This window comes from Falco biarmicus, chromosome 4, assembly GCF_023638135.1.
Source record: "Falco biarmicus isolate bFalBia1 chromosome 4, bFalBia1.pri, whole genome shotgun sequence".
Lineage (NCBI taxonomy): Eukaryota > Metazoa > Chordata > Aves > Falconiformes > Falconidae > Falco > Falco biarmicus.
The window spans coordinates 23,072,915-23,092,050 of NC_079291.1; the positions used below are offsets into that span (position 1 = coordinate 23,072,915).

General features: G+C 40.4%; 1 protein-coding gene across 1 annotated transcript in view; it reads left to right on the forward strand.

Moving 5' to 3' along the window:
• The first annotated feature begins 3,325 nt into the window (after positions 1 to 3,325).
• The window catches only part of PLA2G4C (phospholipase A2 group IVC), a 31,258-nt gene continuing 15,447 nt past the window's right edge, over positions 3,326 to 19,136 (forward strand). The window contains exons 1-8 of the mRNA XM_056336859.1: positions 3,326 to 3,405; positions 3,962 to 4,364; positions 9,904 to 9,944; positions 12,067 to 12,183; positions 13,600 to 13,742; positions 16,102 to 16,300; positions 16,571 to 16,688; positions 18,171 to 18,311. Coding sequence (XP_056192834.1) covers positions 9,933 to 9,944; positions 12,067 to 12,183; positions 13,600 to 13,742; positions 16,102 to 16,300; positions 16,571 to 16,688; positions 18,171 to 18,311 — 730 coding nt within the window. The 5' untranslated portion in view covers positions 3,326 to 3,405; positions 3,962 to 4,364; positions 9,904 to 9,932. The remainder of the gene's footprint in view (positions 3,406 to 3,961; positions 4,365 to 9,903; positions 9,945 to 12,066; positions 12,184 to 13,599; positions 13,743 to 16,101; positions 16,301 to 16,570; positions 16,689 to 18,170; positions 18,312 to 19,136) is intronic.

The window sequence follows — 19,136 nt, forward strand, 5'->3', positions numbered from 1 at the left end:
ACAGCCCAGCAGGTAGGGCACTTACCTACATGACTGTCTTAGGATGCTAGAAACTTTGTCTCCTTTCCAGGGAAAAAGACTACCTCAGGATCACATGAAAAGTTTTCATAAGACTGATATTTCACTTTCACTTAATAACTGACAAGAGCTTGTTCATGCCTTATCAAACCCCCTGTATTTGTTCATATTTGTTCTCAAAACCTTCTTTATGTTGTTATTTATTAAGCTGCAGATAAGGGGATTGACCAGTGGAGTCATAACTGTGTAGCAGACAGATAATATTTTGTGGAGGCTTCCCAGTGTGTTTAGTTTTGGTACAAAGTGTATAACAATCATTGTCCTATAGAAAAGTGTTGCCACAGTGAGGTGGGAAGAACACATAGGAAAAGCCTTATGCCTTCCTGTGGTTGATGGGATACTGAGGACAGTGTTGCTGATGTGCACGTAAGATATGAGCATCAAGAGAAACTGAGGTAGTTTGAAAAGGAATGCCAAGATAAATATTACAAGTTCAATCCAGTGGGTGTCACCGCAGGAGATCTTTACAACCAGCGTGAAGACACAGAAGAAACGCTCAGTTTCGTTTGTCCCACAGAAAGTTAGCTGTGGCATAAGAGAGGTGTCTATGGCACTAGCCGACAACCCATTTATCCAAGATCCACCTGCCAACTGGAGTCAGCACCTGCCATTCGTTATGGTTGTGTAATGCAATGGGTTGCATATTGTAATAGACCAGTCATAAGACATGACGGTCAGGAGACAATATTCTGTACCTGTTAGCTCAGTGAAGAAAAAGTACTGCAGAAGAAAATCAAGTTTGTTAGGAAACTTGCCAGGATTCTGGGAAGGATGGTGGAAGTGTAACAGATATTTTTTTTAACTTCAACCAAAGATTTCATTATGTGCAGTAGAAATACATAATTTTTGTGTGCTTTTAACTTCCATCTCTTGACATATCATGTTCTTATAAGAACCAAATACTGATGTACTCCAGCTTATCATAACTTTCTGAGTACCAAGCAACTATGTTAGATATGATAGACGGCCAAGTAGTTAGCAACAAAGCTAACAAAGTTATTTCTCCTATTATCAGCTTGGAAAGATAAGGGTACTTAATGTTTAGCTTTTACTTTATTTTCTGGTATATTAGGCTACTTCTAAAGCTATTCAGTGGGTATAGTTAAGACTTGCTAATTGTCTATTTATATCTTAAACAAAATGTCTTTTCTGTTCAGAGATCCTCAGGGACATTATCTGTGTTTAAGGAAACAAACAAAAAATTAATTTAATTATATAACTTACAATTATTATTATTTTCAACTTCAGTCTGAAACTAGCTGAAAAGTTTTAAAAGCTTTTTAAAATAGAAGCTTGATCTACCTGTATGTCATGGTTTTGGTATCTGGACACACATTAGTGACTGTAGTATTAGGGCAATTAACAGTCAGAAAGTCATTCTGTCTGCTTGAAGCCTTTTCCATACTGCCAGTGAAACTGTCACTGCCTTCAGCATTAATTTTGTCTAATGTAAGACATTGACAATGTAGGTATTTAAATCAGAATTAGTCAGAACTTCCTTTTATTCTAGAAATAGGCTGTTACCAGTGATAGATCTGACTTAGTTTAGCTTCATTCAAGATGCAGTGTCCCTTGCCATGAAAGGTCAGTGACTATTGATTAAATCACCACTAACTGTAAGACGGCAAGTAATAACTAGCTCAAAGGTAGATGATCGTGTTGCAGAGGTCTGTGGTTAGTCTTCTTTATTCATCCTGTCCAACAAACTTAAATTTTAGATTACTAGGTCCAAAGGAATCAGACAACTGAGTTGTGTTGTTCACTCAGTTGTGAATAGAAAACACTCCAACCTGAGCATAAATTCGGAATTACAATCTCTTGTTTTCTAAGTACAAAAATCATCTGTGATTTAGACTTCTAAGTCAGAGAATTTGGCCTTGGGCTGCCTGCATAATCAATGGGCAAAAGCAGGTAAGATAAATCTCTCTGTATGTTAGATAAGTAGGCAGATGGAGATCTTTGGATAATCTGAATTAAATCTGTCAAGTGTCATGCTTTAACCCCAGTCAGCAACTACGTACCACACAGCTGCTCGCTCACTTCCAACTGGTGGGATGGGGGAGAGAATCAGAAGACTAAAAGTGAGAAAACTTTTGTGTTGTTTAATAGGTAAAGCAAAAGCTGCACATGCAAGCAAAGCAAAATAAGGAATTCTTTCACTGCTTCCCACTGGCAGGCAGGTGTTCACCACCTCTAGGAAATCAGGGATCCATTACATGCAATGATTACTTGAGAAGACAAACAGCATAATTCTGAACATCCCCCATGTCCTCCTTCTTTCCCGCAGCTTTCATTGCTGAGCAAGATGTCATATTGTATGGAATATTCTTTGGTCAGTTGAGGTCAGCTGTCCTGACCCTCTCCCCTCACAGCTTCTTGCATTCTCCCCAGCCTGCTCACTGGCAAGGCAGTATGAAAAGCAGAAAAGGACTTGATCCCATGTAAGCACTGCTCAGCAATAGCTAAAACATCAGTGTGTTATGAAACTGCTCTGGTCACAACTTCAAAACTGAGAACAATATGAGCTAATATGAAGAAAATTAATTCTATCCCAGACAAAACCAATATAACAGTGCAGACAATCCGAGGAGCAGTGCCCTCAAACAGAACAATCAGCAGTTTGGGCAACTCCTTTGCTTTGAAAGCTATTTTATTAAATTCATATAAGAGACAGAGTGAGATCCATCATGTTGATATGAGTACAGTGAATTATCTGCTGCAAGATAATTGATTTTCTGGTTGTACATAGGAAAATATTGGCATGTAAATACAAGGAAGCACCCAATAAAATCTGTATATGGTCACTTCAGTAACTTTCTAGACCCCATTAACTCTTTGTCTTGTTGAGGAATGTATGTCCCTTGACTGCCTGGTGCTTTTTAAATGACCTATAATGTATCTCTGCCCAAGTAAGCTTTGATTATCTCCAACCATGGAGATTCTATCATCATATCTGCTAGCTTTGGACTGTTAAACTGATCTATGTGATAGAATGATGTACAGACTCGAGAAAAAAAATCAGTTTGTGGGTTATGGGACCTATATCAGGACATACATGTTTGTGTCTATATGTAAGATAGATGTTGAAGGTCCTGTTATTGTAATTGGTGTTCTTAGGCTGCATTCAGTTGCCTAAACAGAGGGTTCTAATGACATTTCTGGGTCTGTGTGATGATCAATATGACTCAGAATATTTCATCTTCTCCAGAAGGTTTCCCATAACCCCTGTGTAATATCTGACAGTCTCTTGCAGATATGTCAGAAAACTGAAGTCAACTAACAAGACACTATACACTGCTGTCTAGGCACCTTGGTTGTACCTCAAAGGTAAGGAGAAAAAAAAATGCCAACCGTGACAGCAGCTATATCATACTGTGCTTTCTTCACTTTAAATTCTTCTAATTTATTCAGAAACACTTTCCTCAAAAGACAAAAAAAACCACTTTGCTTGCCACAAGCTTTAATAAAAGATACAAAGAATAAAGTAATTTTATTGTATATTTATTTAAAAATCAGCAGCACCAAAACTAAACACACACACCAGAAGAAAAATGAACATGCATCACTGAAACTCATAGATAATGTATGAACCTTATTAGTAAAATCAACAGATATTTGCCTTGTACTGTCTGTGCAAAAGAGACAATTGAGTTGATAATTGCAATAGCAATAAGAAGTAATATAACTGCTGGTCTCGGTGCTTGCCAATGCAGGGTCAAAGAGAAAAGAGGGTAAAAGACCACCAGAAAGTCATTCAGCTTACGGTGATAACTGATTGGAAGTGTTTTTGAAGCAGTAACTTATAGCACTATATATTGTTCTGATTTGGGTTCTACTTTCTTCATACTCCTCTGTTATGTACTCTTGAACATTCTTTCCTTAGGACTGAACAAACCCAGTGATGGTGCAGCCATGAAGGCAACTCAGTGATAATGGCAAAATACTGACAGACAAGAGTATCTGCTTTGCTGGGAGGTCAGGACATCCTTGATATGCACCATTCAAAGCCCAAGATAAGCACACAACAAAGAAACCACAATAACAAACCTCCTATGAAAGCAGAAGTCAGCAACACTGTTCCAGAATATGTGGTGTCCTGATACGTATCTACATCGATGATATAAAAGTTACACACTATCTACCCAAAGGGAGCTTCTCTGTGTAAGATCTCCCAGACAGACCAGACCCTTGTCTGGGATGCTTGGCTGGCTCTGGACTCTAACACGGATGATCTTCGAAGTGAAACTTTTCTGTCATTGATTGGCTCCACTCCCGTGAGTTGTTTGGTGAGTGTCATACCCATAACACCTCAAACTATATCTATAGGTGTATACATAGGTAAATGTATAAGCTTATACTTGCTTTACTAGTGGTAATTTTGTAGTAACTTACAACATACACTTGCTTTACTAGTAGTAATTTGCAGTTAAGTAATTAATGAAAACAAAGCTTCCATGTCCTTGTGCATTACAGAATCCTGCAAATCCACAATTGCAATCTTTATACCCAACACGGGTCAGGTAATCCTCATAGGTTGTGACCATGACATTAACTGATATCAGAAGAGGGATTCTGTAAATACATATGGAGAAGGCTGTAGAAGAACAACTAAAATGCAAGAGAATAAGGAATGGAAAACACCAAGGTGGGACAGGAAACATGTCACTGAAAATTGTCTTGACTGGGAGATGTGTAAACAGAATTTCAGAAGTGGCAGGAAACTTCCAAACATAAAGCAAAGGAAATCAAGGGACCCTTCACTGGGCTTCTCATGGACACGTTAATGTCCACAGGTATTTTGCTAAAAGGTGCTGAGCAGTGAGTTCAAGACACTGAACAGTGAGCTGAAGATGCAGAGGCATGTGCTTTGAATCTCGTAGTCATGAAAAAAGCCAACAACATCAATGGTTAGAAACTAATCTTAGACCTCTGGCTTTGCAAAAGCTGGAGGCTATACCCTCCCAGTCTCAGAAAGTAATATTATTCAAAAGATCTCTGCACTGGAAGCTGATGAAGAGGAGGTTGATTCTGATATTATAACAATGGGCCTTCTGCCCCCACCTCAGCCACAGTGTTACCTGAGACAGATCCATGTAAGGTAAAACAGGTGCCACTCCAGTGGGCCTCTTACACCATATTATTAAAGCTGATGCAGTGCAATCTCCTGCCCCTGCCAGACTCACAGGAGGCACCCGTTACCCCCACCTCAGGTTACTACAACCATTGTATCATACAAGGCAGAAGCAGTTAATGCACATGTCCTTAAAATTCAGGAAGAAGCCAACTGAGGATTGACTAGGATGGGTAGCACAGCCCTGCTGTAGCCTTTATTTTTTATCAGAATGAGGCCAATCAAATACTCTTGGGAGAAGCAATATTTTTTTCTAAGCCCCAAAGCAGGGGCTGGACAGAACACCTTTTCTCTATTATCTTAAATAATACACAATCTTAGGCACCTGCAACCTCAATGTTGGGAAGGTGCTAGAGGAAATCACTGCATCTGCTGCTCCATCCCTGTCACAGCACTCTCCAGACTATGAAGCTGCAACAAGGTCTTTTACCATCTCATACCAACATACTCTTCATGCCAGTCCCTCTGCTGCCTTCTCCTCACCTCATCCAGGGCACGGGTTCCCTCTCCTCTTGCTTCTTCCTTGGCTGCTCTCTCTTCATTGGCTCTCAACCACTTAAAAGAACCAGCCACAGCTGCACCTTATCTACATTGACCAACCCGCGGGCCCTGAAGCCAACCCACAGCTGTAAATTATCAATGCTAATTAACCCAGCTTCATTCTTCTACACATCCTTACCTTTGGGAAAGTAATGGAAGGACACCAACATCTAGCCCAGGGAGTTTTGATGACGTCTGAAGTGGTTAAAATTTTTGGAATTTAATATATAGTAAAAGACCTCATATACCTTTGGTGGTAAATGATTTTTCTCATGGGCCCAGGAGCCTCAATGCCCATCATTAAAGCTGGGGACACGCCTGGATTGATCCAGATAACTCAAGACACTATTTATATAACATGGGTCACTGGGAAAGACAAAAGCTCCAAGTATCTATGATAAAGTTGACTCTGCCAAATGGAAGAATGCTGAGACTTATATTGATAGTAGGGACCTTAAATATATTAGGTACAGAAATACTGAACCTGACCATTAGTACTGCATTAAGCATGGGGTGCCAAATCTTTGGATTCAAACCTTAGCAGTCTCTATAGATAAAGTACCAACTGAGGGGTCTGCTGCCTATCACAGGCCACACCTAATTACCCAAAATTGCCTCAGTTCATGTGTGACAGTATTGTATCAGCCCTAAAGACACACCAGGCATAACTACTCTTATTCAAAAATTAGAATGGCAGGGAATTATTCAGAAAACTCATTCCCCATATCGTTCTTCTGTGTGGCCTGTTTGTAAATCTAATGGCACCTGGTGTTTGATGGTAAACTGAATGAAAATAGTGGACCCCTACAGGCTGCCATCTCATCTATCACGTCTTATTTTTATTATAGAGCAAATGGCCCATCCCTGGATGGCTGCTGTAGATGTAAAAGATGTGATTTTCATGGTCCCCTTTAAACTTGGGGGTCAAGAGATATGTACCTGGAGTTGAATTCAGTACACTTTTACCCAATTACCTCAAGGATTCAGACATAGATGTGCATTATCAAATCAGGATTTAGCTCAAGAATTAGAACAAATCCTACTGGAACCAGGGGTAATAGTATATTGATACACAGATGACATTTTAGTTGAAGGGAATTCCTCTGAAAAGGTCCAAAGAATGCATTATCACATCATTGTCCATCTGGAAGGTAAGTGGATTACCATCACTTAAGGGTAAATGACAGGGACCTATACAAATGGCTCTATTTTTAGGCATAACTTACCATCATGAGCCTTTCTCTATCATCTTGCTAAGTTTCTGCAATTAGACAGCAGAATAAAATGTCACAGCAAGAACATAAGCCTCTGGAAAAGCCATTGGTGTTCCCAAGATATGTTCCTTAGTTTCACCTGTCAATAACATCTGCAGAAAACAATATATTGCAGATTTTGAGAGGAAAAAGAGGTAAAACCCCCCATCTGACTGAGCATTAGAAGAATGAAGAATGAATGTTTTCACGTAAAAGGTTTTGGCCATGGAAAGGAAGAATATTATACCTGCACCAATCTTTTTATACATGGAGAGATAAAGAAAATGCTCATTAATTGCTTTCTATGTTCTTTGACGGAATGATACAAAATTGAATACAAATTGATACAAAAAGAGAGAGAAAGGATATCCTTGCAGTTGGAGGAATTGTGCAGTGTGGTCATGAAGGGAGGAAAGGTTGTTAAAGGATGATGAGGAATCTGCTTCAAAAAGGTCTGAATGAGCAGCCAAATGACTGCCTTGCAGGGATTGTCATACCTGTCCCTTCACAAAGGCAGAAGATGGGACTAAAGAATGGATGGACCACACAAAATTCTGTAGATGATTGAAGTGTAAATCTGCGGCATCTCCAAGCTGTTAGCCAATCTTAAAAGCGTAAGGCTTAGTCTGTGATAAAAATCATAAGAAGTATTTACTCTGGCATTTTCTTTGTCTTACTTTTAGCATTCAGAAATATTTTTTTCTGTATTTGAGATTGCTACAGTCATAGAAATGTTGGTGGGAAAGAACTCCAGGGATCTTAACCTGGTATCTAAACAATGAGGTGAACCTTGCCTGCAGGTTTATTTTGGAGGCAGTGGAAAGGAATAGACAGACCCAGAGTGAGTTGCACCTCCTTGTTAAGTCAGTATATAGTATATCTGTGCTGTCTAGCAAAGAAACTTCATTGTGACTATTTTATACGTAAGGCAAATAAATTGTGTCCACCTGCCACAGCCTATCTCCTCTGCTTCTCTCTCCACAAATGCTCTCATTTACCAGCCTTCACTGAATAAGTATTTTTCTTCCCTTTGTGAATACATATACTTTTTTTCATAATTTTGTGCATGAAATAGCTGAAAACAGACAAAATTATTCTCTTTTAAATATGTGTTGCTCAAAGGCATGCAGGAAAGATTAATATATCAGAAAAAACCCAGATGCTTAGGGCACAGAGGAAAAAGCTCATGTCCTCCTAAGACACTCAAGGATCAACCCCTACTGATCTTAGGAAGGCATGTCTTTCTTCATTTGAATGTGGTTTTGTTTGATTTATGGGTTATGAACCTACAAGTGACAGTGGGTAGCATACATGACCTAAAAGGAAGCATATTTGTGGGTACGTGACTTAGGATTCATCACACTGAAGAAAGCAGTTGCAATGACTGTAATGAATATTAATACCCTGTATTAGCAAAATAATTTTCAGGTCTTGCCTTTCTTTGTGGGAACTGAGAGCATTCTTCAAAGGGAAAGGGGGAAAAAAGTGTTCATGCTTTGAATATCTGTACAGTGCCTGTCTAATTGTACCAAGAAAACAGTGGTTGGTAATATATACACTGGAGCTCTCAATCCATTCTCTGCCCAGCCTGTACTGATACTGGGGGTTGCCCTGACCCATGTACAGGACCTTGTACTTGGCCTTATTGGATTTAATGAGATTAGCACAGGCCCATCTCTCAAGCCTGTCAAGGTCCCTCTGGATAGCATCCCTTCCCCCCAGCATGTCCACCGCGCCACTCAGCTTGGTGTTATTGGCAGACTCGAGGGTGCACTCAATCCCAGTGTCCATGGCACTGACAGAGATGTTGAACAGCACCAGTTCTACTATGGACACCTGAGGAATGCCACTTGTCACTGGTCTCCACTTGGACATTGATCCATTGACTGCATCTCTTTGAGTGTGACTCATAGAATCATAGAATGGTTTAGGTTGGAAGGGACCTTTAAAGATCCACTAGATCAGGTGCTCAAAGTCCCATCCAACCTAACCTTGAATTTCACAACTTCTCTGGGAAACCTATTGCAGTGTCTCAACACCCTCATCACAAAAACTTTCTTCCTTACATCTTATTTGAGTATTCTATCTTTGTTATTGAGGATGGCCCACATCAACACCTTTTTGATACCAGGGAAAAAAAAAAAAGAATATTGAAACATAGCCATATAGCCATACAGGGACTAAACCTTTATTGGATAGCAGGCCTTTTAAATTCTGATGGAGATCTTAGGAATCAGGCCGGCACATATTGAATATTGCATTTGGCGTTCAGCACTTACAGGGAACTAGAACATTGCCATTTGTTTTATATACACAAACACACACCCATAAGACTACTCTGTATCTGTTTCTTGAGACTAGGTTGTTAACAGCTGGGTGTTAAGCAAAAGGAACGTTCAACCTGTATCAGGAAGCTTCCATTCTCCCCCTGGGAAGCAGAATGCTGGAAACTTGAAACAGCTTTTTCATACATGTTATCAAATTAGACTGAGTCAAGTAAGCAGTAACAGCCAATCATAGTGTAACCATTTAGGCTAATGATGATAATTTGATTGCCTTTGGATATACACAATATTTATTAATTATTTTGTTATCAAATGTCTCATATTCATATGCGAGCATTCTGTGGAAACTGTGGCAATATTGGCAATATTGACAAGGCAGAGCAGTCAAAGCCATCAGGCTGTGAATCATTAATCCTAGGTAATAAGTAGTATGGTGCAATGTGTTAATTACTCAGCTCTTCTTTTAAACATTTATTTGGTTGTTGTTTTCGTTTTTTGTTTTGGTTTGGTTTGTTTTTTTAACTTGGAAGACGGTAATCGGAAAATAAATTCAGCTCCTTTACAGTTTGAAAGTTCCTCTGAGCTAAGATACTGCTGTGTGTTCTCTTTTTGGTAGGTCTCCAGGACACAAAGACAGACACCTCAATGGCTACCAAGGTATGCTTTTTCTACTCTGTTTTCCCCTCTGTTTCCTAATCCCCCTTCTGCCTGCTTCACTGTCCACATGCTATGACACTTGTGTCGTGATTGTTTTTTAAAATGGATGTTCTATGTACTTCATGCTAATATTACTCTGAAAAGTATTTGTAAGGACTAACTTCAATTATTTGAGCCTTCCTCTCTAGATGATAGCTAAAGAGGAGCCTCCAGGACATGAATCAGAACAAGGGTAGGATTCATCTCACCTGACTTTAAGCATCTGCATTATAGCTTTCTACATATGAGCTAGTCAGGAATGCATTTCACAGTGGAGTTGAACAGGCATTTGAGGGGTGTCTGAAGTATGGTTTAGGACTGGTACTCTGGAATTGCTTCTTGCTCTCCTCTGATGTTTAAGGATATTCAGGAACTGCAGATTTCAGGCTGAAGTTGAAGTGAGGTGAACGCTGCTACAGGCATATACCTGATCTATATATACAAACCTAGGAAAGCTGTATTTCTTTAGGCTACTGTGAACATTAGTTCCAAGTTAAAAGGTTTTTTTTCAACTGAAAAAGACACCATTGGCTCAAGGAAATCAACTGGTGTATTTAACTGAATTTGATAAATTCCTTCAACACAAAAGAGTATTTCAGACTTGCAGTTACTATTATGAAAAAAATGCTAACAAGCTGTCACATGAAAAGGGGGTGGGGGGGGGTGGGGGGGGTGTAGATTTTCCCAACACCGGGTTTTTGATCTGTCTACCAGTGCCCCAGGAAAGCCAAGACCCTTGTGCCCAACCAGTCTGTCAGCATCCCATTACAGGGACCCTTCAATGAACAGTCCCGCTGGATCAGAGGGCGATCCGACTGACTTGTTCAGGGAAACACACCCAACAGCATCACGGGGACCCCTCAGCTTTATTTGAATGTGTTACCCACTGCTGGCAACTGCTAGCACCCACAAAGGACTCACACCAACATTATATGGAATAACACTCTTCATTATAAGATTTGTGATTGCCGGTTATAGGGACTATCTGCAAAAACAAGCTTGAAATGCTATACAACCAGACTATATGCAACCAAAGCATTAATCACTAATAACAGCTATCACGGGTTAGTTATTTAGCATACATAAAACAAAGTTCTTACCCAATAGGCGTCCCTGTGCAGGAGAAGACAGGTTCAGCCTATCAACTGATCCCAGAAGTTACAATGGCATCTTCCCTAACTTCTCCCTTCATTCATTTAATTTTACACTTTTCTTAACTCTCAGGTGGAGCTTGAGTGACTCTAGTCATATATTCTTCTAGTATTGATTGCTGTAAACTTCTCTTGCTTTCATATAATGACATAATTGATAAGAACTGGAAAGCACATGCTTGGTGAAGGGTGGTTGTGTCTTGGAGGTAGGTAACTTTGGGATGGAGATGTTAGTATTATAACAAGATTATAATGGGCAATTAGATGACCAATGGGCAATGAGATCTACCACAGTTGTTGGCCCAGCAATGGACATCTCATATATTTTCCATTTCATAGCCCCTATGCAGCTTATCGGCTGTATGGTACCATCAAGTTCCCAATCCTGCAGGGAGCACAGCAGAGCCTGGCCGTGGTGTCTCCACTTCCCTCCACCCTCCACTGCTCCTCTAGGATAGCAGGTGGTGTGGCTTAGAGAACCATGGGTGGAGTAGATTCCCTGCGTGCCCCTGTATTTTTCCCTTAAAAGGTTGTCATAATACTACAACTTCTATTGGGTCCTAATTTTCTATAATTTCCCCCCTCCAAGTGATTTTCCCACATAAGTAAAACAATGTTTCCTTTTAGAAAATGGACTACCTTGTTCAGTCAAGAGTTTGAGGACTTTTTAACCTGGAAGAACTGAAATTTTTGCTTGTGTTCCTTCCCCTTTGCTTTGCTTATTAAGTTCATAAATACTGCCTCTTTCATCACATATTTAAAGTGTAGTACAAAAATTAGTTCCCTGATCTTCTTTACAGTGTTGTTAGGTGTTGACTCAGAGTGAACACTGGCTGGTCTGTAGAGAGCTGGGTCATCTGTATGGATCCCATATATTGATTTTCTTACAGAGAGAAATATTCTTACCCTGAATGTTTCACTTTGTATGCCAGGATGAGAATGAAATCCGTCTGTCTCATGCTCTCTCAGAAGGCGAGATAAAAGCCACTCAGAAGAGACAAGAAAAAGTATTGATGTGTCTGAAAGACCTTGGGATTCATTGTGACCAGGTAAGGACTGACAGTCCTGTGAAGGAAAGAAGGATAACGCTGCAGTGATGTGAATGGCACATAAGGTGCCACGTGAAGTGAGGTCCAGTCCCTAGGAAAACTACATCTGTCATCACAAGTTTTCCAGTACAGGCTTTCTGTCCACTGCTGGGAAAAGGATTCAGGCTGGGAATTCCCAAGAAGAAAAAAGGGAGCAGGACTCTTAATTTCCAGTGGAATTCCCAACGGCAATTCCTAGATCTATCAGCTAATGAATTAATTAATCAAATTTCCCTTGCATATGTTTATATACATGCATAGTTTTATAAATTTATACATATGTGTAAACATGAATATATATGCATCCTCTGGAACACACACACAGTTAACCACCTGACAGTGTTTGTATCTTAATAAGTGTGCACACACATCTCTTCCATCTTTGCATTCTTGTGTACACATTCTTCTCTATGTTCCAGCCTTTTCATCCTCAGAAGTACACCATCATGTACAATGATACAGGAACACTGGCCCCTATGCTTTTTCATATGCTGTGAACACAGGCATACGGTATAACTCTGCACACATCTTTCTTTGACTCCATGCTGATTTTATCCTCACAATATGCGCGGTGGGTTGACTCTGGCCAACAGCCAAGCAACACAGAGCTGCTTGCCATGGGACAGGAAGAAAATGGAAGGAGGGTGACAAGAGTCATGGACCAAAATAAAGACAGTTTAACAGGGAAAGGAAAAGCTGCAAAGATGTGTGCACAGGCAAGGGGATGTATCCACTGCTTCTCATCACTAGGGAAGAGTTAGCCACTTCCTGGAAAGTAGGGTCTAAGCATACATAACAGTTACTTGGGAAGACAAATGCCATAACCACAAACATCCCCACTTCTTCCTTTCCCTGAGCTTTTACTGTTTAGCATGATGTTATATGGTATAGAATATCCCTTTGGTCAGTTTGGGTCAGCTGTGCCCTCTCCCAGCCTCCTGCCCACCTCTAGCCTACTTACCCAGAGTGGAGTGCAGAGTGGGAAAGGGAGAGCCTTGATGTTGTGGAAGACTGTTCAGCAAGTAAAAACATTTGTGTGTTATGAATACCTATTCAGCCACAAATCCAAACCACGGCACCATATGGGCTGCTGTGAAGAAAGTTCACTCTGTTCCAGCCAGGTCTGGTACTGCTCAAGGTTTGAAGCTACAGCACAGAAACATAGCCACAACAAATTTCACTACCAGGCAGATAAGCGATAGCACAACACAAAGGAAAACCCATTCTGTGACTGTAATGTGAGGGGAAAAGAGAGATTATGGAATGTGTCTTAAAGCAAGGAAGCAGATCAGGTGAGAATTGCAACAGCCTTTATGCCTGTCTATTTGTTAAGCCTTTGCTCCAAAAGAAATATGCTTTCTGTCTTCCATTCCCCAGAATAATGTGCCTAATATTGTTGTTCTGGGATCAGGCGGAGGCCTGCGTGCCATGATAGCCCTGCTCGGAACCTTGGTCGAGCTGAAGACACAGAATTTCTTGGATGCTGTGCTGTATTTGTGTGGGGTGTCAGGATCCACTTGGTAGGTGCCCGTTGTCTGGTGTGATGATGAATGTTCTCCCTGCTCCATAGATTAAATAGCAATTCAACACTCATCACTGTTCAGAACTTTCTGCTGGGCTCACAACAGATGAACTAAGTGGTAGATGAGGTATCTTCCTGTGTAATGGTGGGAGGCACAGGGAATATTTGTGACATTAACTACAGTCCAGAAAGACTGACCTTTCATCCCCAGAGAGGGAGAAACTAGTGCCTTGTTGGGGAGAAGGGTTCGCCAGAGTCAAGAAATTGCTCAATATGAGTTATGCATCTTGCTCAATTTTATTAGTTTCTAACACTACTTATATAGACTCGATACACATGCATATTCGTAAAGCAAAAATATAATTGGTTATTAGTCTCTAAGCACGTGCGGCTCTCACACCCCTAATTATCATGTCTAAAATAAGCATTCTATCCATGTAGCTAATTGTGTCGCTATGCTTCAGCCATGTAGTTTGTTACTCCCTATTTTCCCCTACTGCTCCCTATCTTTCTTGGCCCTGCACCTGCTTTCCCAGCAGCTGTATCTTGTTACAGCCACGGCCTGTTGGCACAACATAATTACTTGGGCTCAGGATTCAAGAATAGCTCAAGGCTACCTTTCTTGTTAACTTCAGCACAATTCTGGTTACAGGCCTATTCTAATACCAGGCCTGGATTGTGCGGATCTTCAGAGATTCTAAGGCCACGCTTCTGCAGCCATTCTTCTACAGTGCCTCTCAATGGTGATTCAAATAAAGACCTCACTTGGCCATTTAGTCTTACCTTCTGGAGGAGATGATTCCCCCTGCTCACAGGCCATGAGAGGCAGAAAAGGGATAAGCAGCCAGGAAAGTATTGAAAACTTCTAGGTAACCTACTGCTCAGAAACACAAGGACTTGTTTAAATAGAAGCTGTGGTATAGTTAAGAGGAGCTCGTGCTACCAAGCTACATCTCTCAAGTGTAGGGGAATGAATCAGGTGCCTAAATATAAATACTTAGTACCATTTCAGTACTTAGCCAACCCCCTACCAGTCTGGAAGAGCACTGGGCTTCCTGCACATATTGCATCGAATCTGTCAAATCTGTGGTGATGTGACTCATCCTTGTGGCAGGTTAAATGGCAATATATATGTATGGTTATGGTCTTGAATGTTTATACCTCATTTACTTTTTTAGGCTTACCTTATACACAAGAAACAATACAGAGAAATATACAAAAGAAATACACAAAAGAAATGACATTCAGGAACATGAGCCATTTTCCCTTAAGGCCCACATGTAGCATGTCAATAACATGCCAAGATTGTTCATTACACTGAAGTGACTGTGAAGGAAGTCTAGCTTATAGGTCACATACGGATGTCTGCCCTGAAAGCACAGAACTCTGTCTGACTCTAGCACTCCTAAATTTACATGTGTCAGTATGTGTATCTGTATGTGACATATACACCTCTCCTTCCATTTTACTTAAGGCGATAGGCTTACGTTCTTTGAAGACAGACTTCCAGTGACAGTTTAGATGTCCTAGAAGGAAGTCCAGTCTGTTTTTCAAATGCTGGTTCAAGAGGGCAAGTCTGCCACAGACCCTAAGTTATTGCTGGTCAAATAAGGGTAGAAATCTTGCATGCTTTAGGCCACCTGAACTGTCACTGTCTGTGATTAGGTACCATATGTGGTGTCTGCAGTAATCCAGAATGCCTCCTTCCTTAAACAGTCAGACACATGCTGCTCTAGATAAAGAAGGTAATGCTGTACACCTTAATTTATACCTGAATTAGGTTGTGGAGTTGGTCTTGGAACAGAGTGAGCCTTTACATCTCTGCAGTTAGCTAGCATGAGCTGAGAGCTGTAAGTTTAGTATGAGATGATGCCACTCTTCAAGTGTACCAGCTTTATTGGTCCTAATAACAGACCAAAAAAATGTCAGAAGTCTTTAGTGCAAAATGATGACATGATGTAAATCATTCTATGTGTTTACATTTGTTCCAAGTTCTTTGATGAATTATCTGTGTCTTGGCAGATTTCGTATATTCCCCACTAAAGCCTTCTGCAAAACTGTATTTCTGCAGCAATTTACCCTTAATATATGACATGTAGCCAGCTGAAATTCAGCTTCAGGTCATCTAACTAATTAAATGACATTATCAATAAGTAGCTGGGAAGTAAGTGATCAGGGAATAATGACACCTTCCTATGATGTAAAGTGCCTTGTTTTTGTAGAAGCCTGGAACTTGTTTTTCCTCCCATACATTTTTAAAGACACTCCTGTGTCTGCATGCAGATTCAAAAAAAAAAAGTAAAGCCCCATGCACTTTCCTCTGTGGTAGAGATAGGGCTTTTCTTTCTCTTTAAAAGGTGCATGTCCCTCCTGTACGAAGATAGGAAATGGTCAGAAAATTTGATGTCCTTGGAAAAGAAACTGTGCAAAAACCTCAGTGATTTCCCCTGGCATTTTATGAAAGCAGAAGAATACTTACAGGAGTCATCAAGAGATGAACTTTACTCACTCACTGACTTCTGGGCCTCCTGTCTTGTATACCAAATACTGAAGCAGGTAAGAAGTTAACTGCAAACACCTTGGGAGTGTTTTGAAGATCTCAGAGTAATTACAACTAAATTTGACCTTAGTGGGTGGGTTTTTGAGGAGTTGTATAAGTTGAAGCAATATTTTAGAGCACAACATCTTATCTCTAGGTGTGGAAAGGTAGAAGTGGTTAATCCAACTCCTTGGTTAATTCAGTCTCCTAAGTGGAGGTGTTCTCAGTGCTATAGCAGAGGGGAGGGGCATTTTATGTTCCTTCAGAAGTCTATACTTACCTTGCAGTTTGATGAGCATGAGCTGGTTGACCACAGGGAGGCCTCAGAAACTGGAATAAACCCTTACCCAATTTATGCAGCAGTGGATAAGGAAAAACTAAGTGAAGAAGGTGAAAACTTTCCAGGTAAAACAGGGGTCCTTGTCTAACTATCTTAAATACCATGCATTAGGTTCCTTTAACTTAATGGCAGGCATAAACTGTGCTGACATCTAATCATAGCTCATCAGCCTATGTCTTTATTTATAGGTAATGGAGAAAAACATGCACAACCAGGGACTGAATCACATTCTGTAAAAGTGGCTTTCATGTTTGGATAGGGTGGGGAATCCCTTGAATAGAATGGGCTAAACAGATTAAATAAAAAGTCAATAAAATAGACATCCAAAATGTAGAAGCCTGAATAGAGGCATTTAGTGCCATCATAGATTTCCTTGGCCACCATCTGAGTTTTCAGCAGGGTGCAGATCTCTTGTAAATGCTCTGTAATATTCATCAGCCCTATGTGGAACTCCAAAATAATCCAGTGTTTCTAAAACTAGGCAACTATATCCTTTTTCAGTAGTTAGGGAGAAGGCCTTCGCATGGAGAAGTTTACTTTCAAGCAACCACTTTTACCCTGTTCCATTAAACTGACTTTTCCTTCAGTACAATTTAAAGCTCTGACTGCCTCTCCTACCCCTCCTCACACAGAGGACAGATCACCTCCTTCCACTTAGCAACTGTAGGCCTTGATTTAAGGTGATGGGACTTGATTTTGCAAGCATAAGCTGGCCTGAAATTGTGATCATCCTGGAAGGTCTGAGTGAGAACTGGGAACTTCATTCTGAAGGGAACTGTAATCAAGGAAGGCATTATGAAAGAAAGAGTAGGTGGCTTTGCAGCTCAGACAGGTGCAGGATAGTAGTCTCAACCAACAAAAAGTTTCACCATTGCTATCAAATTTTATTTTCCATACCTGTTAAAATAATTGATCTCTCCCTGGAGCAAAAAGACTCCATTCAGTTGTCCACACAGAGGCCTGTGGTTCTGTTTGAGATGCCTTATCATACTCTGCCTACTTCACCTACCTTTCTAAAACAGTATGAGTATTATTTCAGTCCTGTGTCATAGCTGTTGGCCACATGCAGATGACTCAGTTCACTGTAGGTCCCTAGTACCATAGGTTCCCAGTTACGTATCTTGGATATTTGACTCAGGACCAGTCTCTTCATCAACTCTAAATAATTTTAGGGCAGGTAGGTTGTGTGAACAGAATGACTTTGTTGCCTGTGCATAAGCATCAGGAAGCCCTTGAAACACCTAGCACATCTGGGAGATCTGCACAGAGCTGTACAATATGACATATGATCTGTGGGAAACCAAGACACTTTTGGTGTGACAGCTGGAGGCCAGGGTGGGAAGGATACAAAGAGCATATCAAAGAGTAGGTGGTGGCATGCTCACAGCTTAGTTTATTCCCCATATGTCAATTCATCTTCTGACAGCTAAAATCAGGAAATTTTAGAAAGGAAAACAACCAAAATGCTATTTTGGGACAGTGAGGTCAACTATGCTTCCAAATGACAAAGTGACAAAAAGTGACAAAGCTGTTTGATTTTTTTTCAGGGACCTGGTTTGAATTCACCCCACATGAGAGTGGATATACTGCCTTGGGTGCTTTTGTGAGTACCAAGTACTTTGGAAGTGAATTTGAGAAGGGTAAGATGAAGAAAAGGGCGAAGAAGAAACCCATTTGTTACATGCAAGGTGAATATTCCTAGTTCTGTTTTGTAGAAAAAAATGCAGGTTTATCTATTCTGTATCTTTCTGTAAAGAACAGGAATATATCTATTATTCCATGAATTCATGCATAATAGAAATGAATTCTAAAGAAGTTTGTCTCACTTTAAGCATGCAAACAGGAGCATCTGAATGCCTCTCTACACTCCACTGTCTACATTGACCAATTTTATGTGGTTGGTATGTGAAGTTAGAAACCTACACTGCAGATTACCAAAGCTAATATAATAATTATATTTAGTCCCAGACTGGATGTCTAAATGTTCTGTAATCTCAGCATGTTCACTTTACAGGGAGAGATGCTTCTCAAATTAGAGACATCCTACTGTGAGGACTGGTAGTCCCTATTTTGCGAATTTGTTTCGCTCTGTTTCAGGCCAGGTCTGAAGTTCTTTCATTTGCTACCTAAGTGTTACAGCTGCAGATTTCCTCTCACTTGTCTGTGACACGGCTAAACATATCTGGCATCCTTAGACACATCTTGTGCTCAATGACCCCAATCTCCTCAAAACATACCCTTGGCATCATGCTATAAGGGTGGGGATGGGAAACAAGGTAAAAAAAAAAAAAAAAAAAAAGAAGCACTCTAGTTCCTACTATTTAATTTATTCAGAAGGAAAACCAAATAAGCACAACACATCCATGAAGAGTACTTATGCCTCCAGGTTTATGTGGGAGGCTGACCCAGGGAAGTGCTCGAGCAAGTGTACTGCAGTGTGAGAGTACCTGATGGTTGCCATGGGATTCTAGACTTGTGTAACGTAAAAAGCTGGTCTACAAAAAATGTGTAGA